The sequence below is a fragment of the Tigriopus californicus genome, chromosome 9 (assembly GCF_007210705.1).
Source record: "Tigriopus californicus strain San Diego chromosome 9, Tcal_SD_v2.1, whole genome shotgun sequence".
Taxonomy (NCBI): Eukaryota; Metazoa; Arthropoda; class Copepoda; order Harpacticoida; family Harpacticidae; genus Tigriopus; species Tigriopus californicus.
This window is the reverse complement of record NC_081448.1, coordinates 14,773,397-14,784,782: the sequence shown is the minus strand read 5'-3', so window position 1 is coordinate 14,784,782 and position 11,386 is coordinate 14,773,397. Positions and strand designations below refer to the sequence as shown.

General features: G+C 44.2%; 1 protein-coding gene across 1 annotated transcript in view; it reads left to right on the top strand.

The window, feature by feature from the left end:
• LOC131886942 (tyrosine-protein phosphatase 99A-like) overlaps positions 1-11,386 on the top strand; it is a gene marked incomplete in the record, with an annotated part of 36,966 nt that overhangs the window by 19,993 nt on the left and 5,587 nt on the right. Inside the window, 6 exon segments of the mRNA XM_059235411.1 lie at positions 3,543-3,908; positions 4,109-4,132; positions 8,610-8,915; positions 8,991-9,293; positions 10,040-10,231; positions 10,483-10,766. Of these exon segments, the coding sequence (XP_059091394.1) occupies positions 3,543-3,908; positions 4,109-4,132; positions 8,610-8,915; positions 8,991-9,293; positions 10,040-10,231; positions 10,483-10,766 (1,475 nt within the window).

The following is an 11,386-nucleotide window of genomic DNA, read 5'->3' as shown; positions in this document are numbered from 1 at the left end:
TTTACCTAATGGTGTCTTCTTGAGTGGTCATCTCATTCAAATGGGGTCAATTTGNCTCTTTAGGTTGTCCACCTCGAATACAATGAATAGAGAAAAACCAGGGATGGCCGAGCCGTTGCCACAGACACAAAAACTGTTCAACGTGACAATAAGCATTGGCTCAGAATGTAACGGAGCGCCTTTTCTTATCTAGCAATAACGGGTTATTAGCAATCTGTGATCAAGCCTTGGCCATTCATGGAAGGATTTATTTGACATGGAAAGTGCAAACTCGGCAATGAGTTTTCAGGCACGGGCATCGACAAGGAATCAGCTTTCTTGGGCCAAGAAGCCCTGATGTGAACAAGTCAGCGACAAAACCTTGCTTGCCTTTCCGGATCATGATAATCTTCTAAGTGTACTGTATTTACTAACGGGGTGACAAAAACATAAGCCGAAATTAACGCAAAGTCACACTTCAGAGAATAGTAATTCACCCGGTTGGAACCCAATCTTCATGGGTTTTGCGATTCACTCACCTCATTGTGGAAATAAGTTGCCAACCAAATCAAACCATGAGAACAAGCCATGGCACAATAATTGATCTGTAGGTGAGCTGAGCATCAATAGAATACATATCCCCGACTAAGGTTCATATTCGTTCTTTTGTTGGATGCAAGCAAGCATAGTCTTTCCCAAGAGGCAGATAGTGGAACTCGAGGAATGCTTGGCTTGCTATCCAATTACATTTAATTAAGGCTCCATCCTCAGGTCCAAGAATGTGCCTACTGCCTATTGGCATTCAACCTTTCAAACTATCCCGAAAGTTCTCCACAGATATAGCACCAATATCTCCCCGCTCTGGCCCCATGTTTCTCGCTTCTGTGGATACACATGAAGCCGTGCTCAAGTCTGTGCTTTGGGTTGGGAGTGTTTGCAATTTCCAAGCCTTTGCGACTGAGACTGGGTTGAATAAAAGGGATGAGTTTAGACATTAGAGAAGGAAGAGGTCTTCCGGGCCATTCTTGGAACAAAAGTGTTTGGTCTAGTCAAACAAAGCGTGAAATGAACTCGCCGAGTGAACTACTAAGCAAGTTCTCTCTCTATCCCTCTCACTCTCTCTCTCTCTCTCTCTCTTGCTTCCCTTTTCATTCTCTTGCCTCATCAAAACCTGTGCTCTACAAGGGAAATTGGCCCCAAAATGTAAGCTCTACGAACTCAATGGCGAGTTCCTTGTTCCATTCCAACTGTGATGCCTCAATAGAGCACTAGTATTGGGGTGCTTCGTTTCGGCTTCTCACTCTATTTTGAGGATTATTTGCATGCTTCAGGCCAATCCCAAAGGAAATTGAGGAACAAGGAGACCCAAGGAATCTCAAATGAAGACAAGATTTTCAGCCCTTTAATTGATTACTTTATCCGCTCTCAGAGTGCCGAGATAACACATGGCAGACAAGAGATGTCACTCGTGTTTAAGTTTCTTGCTTCGTTCTGATCAGATGATGATGATGATGATGGCATCTGCAGCAATAATCACTCACGTTTTCCCGAAAGAAAGAGACCGAGCCTCTTCACAACGATTCAAGTTTTCCGTGTGAGAAACTACAGAAGATTGACTACCGTAGGCTCACAAGAGTCAACTGAACATTTCTATATTGAACTTCCGACTCAGAAAGCACAGAGAGGCTCAAGAATGATTTAAATAGGAGTGGATCTTTCTGCAAAGTGCTCTTGAATTGGCCTTTGAATCACTCAGGATTTGGCTGTTCAGGGCCACTAATCTGTTGTAATCCAGTGATTGAAATATGAGAAGTCCCTGTTCCGTGCGGTGAAGCTTGAGTGAATTGGAATCTTGCCATTAGGGTTCCAAGATTTGAATTGTCCCACGATCTCGTTTGAATTGAGACACTTTTTTGTTCGACTCAACCGCTTTTGTGTGAAGGGAAACCAAAAGAGCGAAAAGGGAGAGAGAGCAAATCCTTGTGAAGGAAATATTTGGAATCTGATGAAAAAAAGTTGGATTGTGGAAGGATTTCGCGAAGCGTGCCAATTTTTTTGCCGTAATCTGTTTTCCTTTGTTGAGAGGTCAGAGAACTTCCTCTCCAGACATTATTGATGGTGCTTTGGATCAAAGTCTATATGCCATTGGTGCAATCTCCCATCAAAAGAGGTCGTCGTCTGAAGCGCTCATGTGCTCTGCTTTTTGAGGTCGTTCTCCGAGTACAAGAGCACGTTCCAAACTTGATTCACCACATCCACATTCCTAGGAATAGATGTTCAGCATGAGAAGATTTGTTGTTGGCAAACATTGTCTGCAAAAGTGGATCTCGAGAACTGGTTGGGCTTTCCTCATCTGCCTCTTTCCACAAAGTCTCCGACTCTGTTCTAAGGGCACAAGTTGTGAAACAAATCTCAAAACATGGTGGATCATCGATTTCTGAATCTCAAAACACAAAAGTTGGTCTCGACCAACTAACCCATCATTCAGTGACCATTTCTTAAGAAAGTAAGAAACGGTATCGGTTTTTTATATAAATGCTTCAAAATTTTGACTTGCTTCTAAGCGAAGGGTTTGTTTGGATGGCTTTGGAAACTAGATTTGGAGGAAAGAGATTGCGTAAATTATAGGCCTTCACCTTTATACGTACAATAGAAAGGGTGTACTGCGCTCATTTTTTTGGAGACAATGGGATTAAAACATATTCAATGACAACGGTTCCACTTTTACATCTGCCATCTCATTCAGCCTTGTCACCAGAGCCTTTCCAAGAGATCTCTAAATGGTACGTGCGGAGTGCAGACTATACAGTCCAAAGGAAGGGATTTCTAGAATGGGACCAAATAAACAAGAATTCTCGGTGGAACGGCGACCAAACTTTTCTCATTGACGCAAAATCCCATTTCTTCTCCCGAGCATTTGGCATGAGATCTTTGGAAACATCCAAGGATCGTTATGGTTTATTACTACCGCCCGCCTTTCCCCTCCATTTTTTTCTTTATCGATTTATATTTGATCGAGCTTTTAGAATGGCTCCTTGGTACGGGAAGGTCTTTCCTATTTTTGGGTCAGTGGGTATGGAGTGTTTTTTTCAGCAATGTTTGGCATTAAAGCTCTACATAGAACCAACTTTTGAGCTGTGAGTTTTTTTAATTAAGATTTGGAAGAAGAAGATTAATTTTTGTCACATGTCCCAGATTTCGCTTAAAACAAATGAGGTTTTACGACAGGGAGAAGAGGAAGTTTCAAGAAAACCTGAGTTTCCAGTGGTATTTTGAGATGGAACACACTTCAGCTTGGTCCAGATCCTTTAAAAGGAACAAATCCCTTATGCATGTACCATTCAGTTAGCGGATCAAAAAAGCGAAAGTTGTTGCAAACTTTTTTTCAGGAAGAAAAAGAAAACAAAACACACGCAAAACTTTGTTGCTCCCTTTAGTCTTGTTGTGTGGAACATGCTGGATTACGTTGAAACACATTGTATCACTGAAAGCCTGCCTGGCCGCAGAATGTTGTGCTGAATAATACGAAACTTTTTCTCATCTTTCTCCTCTCCGTGTTCCAGGTGATCCAGATGTGATCCCAGTGACAACTTTTGTGCGGACCACCGGAACCAATTTCTCCGTGCCATGTCCGGAAATCCGGGATGCCGATGGCTTGGGGATCCATTCCCTGGAATGGTTTTGTCGGGGTTGCGATGGCCAGAGTCACAACGCGTTTGGAAACTCCAAAATGGAACACTTGGAGACCAAAGTGGTTTCCTTCAACGCGGATGGAACCGTGATCCTCATGGCACCAGAGCGGATTTTCATGTCTTCGACCAATTTCAGTCTCAATTTCTCGCCCCTGAATACGCTGGACACGGGCGAATACTTCTGCCTGGTCAACGATCAACGGCAACCGTCCCTGATATCGCGAGTGATCGTTCAAGGTAATTTTCAAATCTAATTTAGAGGCCATTCAGAAGCGCTCGCTCAAGGAATGGTTCCAACTATTACTTCCCCTTTGGGAAAGACCTGAATCTCTTTTGGAACCAAGAGCGGCAAATTCAATTATACCAGATTTCCTCAGCTCTCCGTGTCTGACTCTATTCTTTGTCTTCTCTTTCTTGTACTCGCGTCGTCGGTCTAGACAACAACAAGCCAGGAAGACGAGGTAATTTTTTCGCTCATTTTTTTACGATTTTATCTCTCCCACGTATGCGAGTTTTCTAGATACATAGATAAGACACTCGATGTTAAAATTTTGGCTGGACTTTTTCCCCAACTTGACAGAGACGAGAGTTATTCAATACTTTTGGATTTCGCTTTAAGTAAGACTCTTCATGGGGATTGCTTCAATGTGATGTTCAGACCAATATATATTTTTTTCGAAACCGACCGGAGAAATGTAGCTTAAAATGATTGGCTCTCCAACACAGCGTTCTCACTTCCAGAACCCCGTGCCCTTCAGATTCTTGGAATCCACGGTTTTCACGTTGACACAATTGGGCTTATTTTCCTCCCCATTGACCTTGGAACTCGCATATATATGGAAAGCAATGGGCTAAGCTAGACCTCTTAAAACAGATGTCTGGCTCTCTTTGAAGACATCCAAAATTCGGGCTCTAATTTCAGCCACCATTTTGCCAAACCAATCAATCTTTTCCTTCACAAAGGCTCAAAAACCAACGAGCCAACCTCGAGAGCTCATCTTTGAGTTCTTTAGGTGGTAGTAAATCCTCTTGGGAAATTTCAAAAGTCTGTTCCGTTGGTTCCATTTGCCTTAGCTCAGCACCACGTGTATGGCTTCTGCAGAGCTTTTCTCCTGAGGTTCGATCCGTCTATTCATTATCAAATGGACTTACCAAAAGAGATGTACGCCTCACTCCTGAAGTTTATCAATATATAGCACACTTAAGATGTTCATCCTTGATTCGGAACCTTCTGAAGGCCACTGCCATCCTATCTATAGACACTTCCCTTCCATTAATGATGCAGACCAGACGCAAGTCAGGCTCGCTAGTAGAACAAAGTTTTGTCTCTGGGCTCGGATTGTCAAGTGTGGCTCGGGGATCCGCTTAGATTTGTTTCTGTCCAATAAAGTTTGGTTAGAACGAGCTGGAAAGTAGACAACCCTTGGAGACAAAGCTTTGCCCTTGTAGACCTTGGTCTTCGAACTTGATTCAAGAACTATACTTGGCATTGGCATTATTTCCAACCAATTCATTTTCATTCTGAATCCAAGACCGCTAAGTTAGAGCTAAAGCTTGAACACATGATCATATCGCAGTTGCAATCTTTCTCGAAATGCTCTGATAAATAGCTAGTACACTTGTAGGAGTGGCCCAATTTGATAGGAAGGGGAAAACGCGATCTCATTCGACTTCTTTTTTCATTTCCGAGTGTGAGAATGCCTTGCGGCCATTCCGTTGCTGATGTCGTCGACTGACTTCGTCTCAACCTCTTGCCATTGCCAGACGCGCCACAATCTGACACATGTGAGCCAGAGGGAACGCCATGTTGCACTCCATTTCTATTTACATTGACATGGTATTTAGGATTTCGAGAACCCGCCTTGGGTTAGCTTGGCTTCTTGAGCAATTCAATTGAAAACCGAAATGAGTCAAAGTGTTCTCCAATCCTATTGACAATGTTTCAGAACATGCTGCGGGGAGGCTCTCCACCAACTTTTTTCGCTCTGGATATTGTCATTCTCAATGGGATGATTGCCTCTTGACGATCTACATTTTCCATAAAAGCAACTCCACTCCATCGTTTGAAGTCTTCTTCAGTCCTCAATTTTTCCCAAACATCTTTTTTTCCACGCCTGCCAACCATTTTTCCCTGTTATTCAAGTTTCTTACCCGAACACGCAATGCCAACATTACCTGTGTGTGCCTTAAAAATCTCGGCACGAGTCAACCAATAAACCACTTGAAAATTGTGGTTTTGACATGAGGCCGAAGGGGCTTTAAATTCAAATTCCAAATTCGCCAGTCAACAACGCTGTTGTTTTGGCTCAGGGTGGCCACGGCCCTCTCAGAAAGGAAGCAAGAAAATGACCATTTGAGTGAAAAATGAACACAAGTCCTCGAGTTCTCAGACTATCCGAGCTTGAGAAGCTTGAGAGTCTTTTTGTGTGCGAGTGGCCCTCACCCTCTTCCACGGCATTGTCTTGTATTGTTGCTCTATTTTCCATGCTTTTTGGCCTGGAGCTGATTTGAATTTCCGAAGATGAATTACTCGGTGACAATTTCTTGCCTTTTTCTACGTGGGAAAGAAACTTGGGCCGAACCTCTTCTTCGTTGTTCACTAGGCTTTGTTTACTCGTAGAAGTAATAATAATGACACATAACTGATCCTCTCCCCGTCCCTTCTGGTTCGTTGTCTGCCTTGGTTGGTTGGTAATGGTTGCAACTGGGGGCGTGACTGTTTTTCTTGATTGAAAACTATCGGACCGTAATTGGTTGGGTTTGACTTTAATAATAAGAGTGTTTCTCATCGAAGTCCTGGAGGTATATCTTTTCTCGTACACAAGGCCCTTTACAATCGTTAAATTCGTCGAGATCACTTCCAGGATGTTCTTGGAGGAATTAAACAGGAAAATGCCACCTCATGACCTCACCACCACCATTTGAGCACTAAGGAAGTCTCACAACAAACCTTCTCTTAAGATAGTTTGTTTTGTGTCAAGGTTACCTCTTTTTGAGGAGGATTCGACGAACAATCTCAGATCCAATTTCACAATTACGGTAAGACCTTGACTGCAAGGCAAAAAATAGGGTGTCAGGTAGTGTGCTCATTTGAAAACGAGTGATGGATAATCACAATCCACCTTGTCATGTGTGGACTGCATGCAATATCTTTAGACAGCGACACACGCACGCAGTCCGTCTTTGGATCTGTTATGGAATCAGACGATTACTCACTTTGGCTGCAGGAGAATGAAAACAACAACAGCAACATGGTCCGTGTGCTGAAATGTGAAAGAAAATGTTTTCTCTTTGCTTTTTGTTGTCGGCCTTTTCATGAGAGAGCGGCTGAAATGTGGGTCTAACTATTTAAAAGGTGTCATCCTCCAACGCCCAAAGCTTTGACAAATTGTCACAAACAATTTCAGACTTTGTTGAAAGTGAAGATGAAGGCTAGTGAGCAGCAGGAGACGAAGCACTGTCAGAAATGACCCCGGGATTTTGTTTGTCTTTTTTCAACATCTCTTTAGGCTCTAGTGTTGTTGTTGTTGTAAAAGATAGTTATGTCTTAATGAAGTTTCGGGTACAAGTCATGAAGGGGGCGGGAAACTCCAACAGAAGGGGGAAGAACGAGGTTGAGCGCCCAAAAAGTTTGTTAAGAAAGCATGCCGCATAATTAGTGACATTTTTTCACACCACTTTAAACCTCCTCCTCCTCCTCNAAAGCATGCCGCATAATTAGTGACATTTTTTCACACCACTTTAAACCTCCTCCTCCTCCTCCTCCTCCTCCTCCTCCTTCTCTCCTCCTCTCGAAGCAGAAATGACAGTTTTCTTATATGCTCATAAATTTTGCCTTGTCTTTTGTCCTCGCATTGGGGCCAAATATATGTGTCGAATTTGCACCAGCCACACTGAGCCAGCTAATCCCATGTTTATTTAACCAACATTAACATTAGTTGTTGAATTCTAATACGAGCCCGAACAGGAAATGCAATGCACACTGCTCGTTCGCATTCAAGTTCATGGCTGAAAATTCAAATGGTGAAACCACGATATGAAGGCACAAATTGAACGACAATGACCGAGAATCGTTTTCATCTTTGGCAACGTTTTGAGCTATAACATGACTTTATTCCGGCAAATATTCACATTGAAAAGCAAAGAACAGATTAAGCGCAGAAGTTTCATTACATTTGCTTTGGATTCAAGCTGAAGATCAACACTGACTTTTCCATTCCCATTGAAGTTAGTAAAGATAAAGCTTGCCATGAAATGCTCCAGTATTTGTATCCTGTTTTGAGGTCCACGTTCCAAACAAAGGCAGAGACCAGACCCTCATTGACCATTGAGAAATGACATCATCAAAACGAAAGCCCTATTTCTCTTATTTGTCTTTTGGTCCAAGCCCCCTGCGGGCTCGTTCGTCGAAAATGGATGATGCCTTTGGGTTGGATTCGTCGAAGAAGAGTCAAAGTGTGGCTGGCTTAGGGTTGGAATATATGTATGTGGTCTATAGGCTGCTGAAAGTTGTGATGTTTGTGTTTTTACCCCAAAGGAGTCTTGACCCCAAGCGCAGAGAAGCGGGACGAGTCTCGACACTTGAGAGTTCTTTTACACCCAGTCCAACCTCATATATCATCCGAGAAGTGACAATTAAAACAGAACCATTGATGCCAGCTCTCAGAAGACTTTAAATGGAGGCACACTCCCCCGGAGTCTTAAATCAGAATTGGACTTGCCAGAGAGAGTCTGGAAGCTGTCAGCAAAGATATTCCTCGTGAACTTTGTTGGGCCATAAATATATCTTAGAGACATCTCGACACATTCTAGTTCCCTGGTTAGCAAGCTCCCCCCGCCCTCGCTCCGGCGACCCTTTCCTGCTTCCCCTCTGGAATGCACTCATCTGATACGCTCGGATATGACAGTTGGAATGAACGATTTCTTTCCCATTCACAGCGGTTCCGGATGCGCCTGGGAAACCCTTGATAATGGGTTTCACGTCTCGATCGGTCAATCTCTCATGGGCTCCACCCTTGAACACTCACAACTCGGCACTCTCCCATTATTTGATCCACGTGCGCGTGGGGGAGGATGGTGGTTGGAACCAAAAGAACATCATCGATACCCCCAACAATGCGACCGTGTTCCAAGTTCGCGACCTTCTCCCTTTCACCACCTACAGCTTCAGGGTGACTGCTGTCAACGCCATCGGTCGATCTCATCACAGCAAGGAGTCTTACTACATGATCACCTTGCGGGAAGGTAGTTTGCTTGGCTCAAGCGTTCTTTCGCGCTTTTGTTTGTGGTCTTGATCAATTGCCTATTTTGTGCCCTTAGTTCCCACTGGAAAACCTACCATCACCGCCGCCCATAACACGAGCTCCACGTCCATTCAGATCTCGTGGCGTCCGCCGAATCAAAAAACGATTCACGGTGAATTCCTGGGATATCGGATCGCATTCAAGCCTCGAAATGCCGGGGCTGAGGCGGTCAAGGAGATCTCTGTTAAGGATCCGGCCATCACCAAGCATACCATTCAGAAATTAGCCATCTTCACACAATATCTGGTGTCGCTCCAGGTGCTGAATCCCGAGGGTTTGGGCCCAAGCACCACTGTGGTGGTGATGACCGACGAAGGAGGTAGGTAGCAGGCACACAGGCATGCAGGCATGCAGGAAGGAAGTGTGTTTATTTATGGTATCTCCTCCTTCTCTGCCGGAAGATGCACCGCTCAATTATAGAAAGTGTTCCATTTCCTGTGCCTAAAACACAGTCGCTCCGTTCATCTCGGCAGCTCCCAAGCTTCGAGGCCATGGCCGAAAAGAGAGCAAGCAGAGAGCGAGTAAAAGAGCCACATTTGCACATCCTAAGACGACATTTTCGTTCGTTTTTCTTTCCCTTTTTCGCGCCATTTATTTTCAAGATGTGTCCTTGAGGTTCCCAAAAGGGACACACAGTAAGAAAGAGTGAAAAGACAGAGCCGGGAGTGAGTTTCTCAACGGCTCTTTACACATGTACATAAATACGAAAATGCGTGTTGGAAAGAGGATATATGGACATTCGCGATTCTTTATTTCCTCTCCCACAATAAATGGAAGAATACGTAAATGGGACAGTCCAAGAAGGCTACCACGATATTGGTGATACAAAAGTATTAATAAATTCTTGGTCGCTATTCGCATTATTTTTTACAAACACCCACGGGTTCCCATGAGAGACCAATGTGAGTCTGTCCCATTAAGTTGTTGTGATGCTCATCCCAATTTATGGACCCAGTTATCGGAGGCGCTCACTCCTCGTTCTTGTGCACAACAATGGTGGTGTCCCCTCATACGGTGCTTTGTCGAGTATCCTTCTTCATTTTGCCTCTCTGTCGTGTTTTATAGTTCCCTCGATGCCCCTCAACGTGTCAATGGACGAGGTGACCAATTCTTCGCTCAGACTACATTGGAGACAGCCTTCCCATCCAAACGGCATCATTCAAGGCTATCGGCTCTACTACATGCAAACCAATTTCACCGACGTCAGGACCGTCAGGAACCCTCGAAGTTCCATGGACTTCACGCTCAATGGACTAGGTATGGGAAGACGACATGAAAAGCGTCTGATAGCTCTGCTACTAGGTCTAAATACTATTTGAAGCAACGTATTATCCTTCAATGATCAAAGATAACACTTACGTTCTCAAATGACATTCCAAAACCATCAGGCACACTGCACCTACGGTACTTCCTTAGTTCATTTCCGAGCTTTTCTGCTCCCCCGGAAAGAAGATTAATAAGTGTCTTAGTTCAGTCCTCTCATGTTGTCTTCTTGTCTCTGAAATTAGCTCCGTACACCAAGTACCGCATCTGGTTGAAGGCTTTCACGTGGAAGAATGAGGGACAGCCATCCCGACCGTTCGAAATGGTTACGGACGTGGCCGGGCCCGGACCCCCCATTATTACCAACCTCACTTGCAAGGACGAGCAATCCATTTATCTGCAATGGGAGCCACCCAGAGTGGTTTACAAGACCGTGGACTATTATTACATCTATTACCGTAATGAGGAGCAATGGCAGTTCAAGGAAGTGGCTGTCGGCATGAACGGGACCATCACCAAAGGATCCAAGGTAAGTGCTCTCCTCACTTTGGAACAAGTTTGATTAGTGGTGTCCGTGACTTTTCCTCGGATGAATATGATATGGGCATAATGTGCGGGAATTGGAAGGGATGTTTCAAGTACAAAAGAAGGCTCAGATTGCTGAGAGGAGCTCAGCTTGGACGCACTTAACAAGATCCTCCCTCCTTAAGAGGTTACATGAATACCAAGGAAGCCAAATAACAAAGGACAGGAGATGAGGTCATCTGGTTTTCGTTAAAGACGGAGACCAAGGAGAGAGAGACAGAGAGACTCGAAGTACGAAAGCTCGTCGTAATAGCATCTGACCATTTACCACTACCCTCTTGGAATGGAAGCCTGGCCTACTGAACAGTACATATGTTGCTAGAGGACCGGTAATGAAAACGTTTCTTGGAATGCCTTTTTGTCAATTTGCAGCGCATGCGGTAAAGGAACCACGGGGGAAAATGCACTTTGCCTCAGATTTTTAAGAGCTCCTCTTTCAGTGGCAACGCATTTCTATTCCAAATGGAATCCTCCACTAAGAGCCCCCATTTCGGAACAACTAATAGACTTGGACCTGACTCGTGTGCTCCTTCTTCTTCCCCTCTAGATTCTCTTGGAAGGATT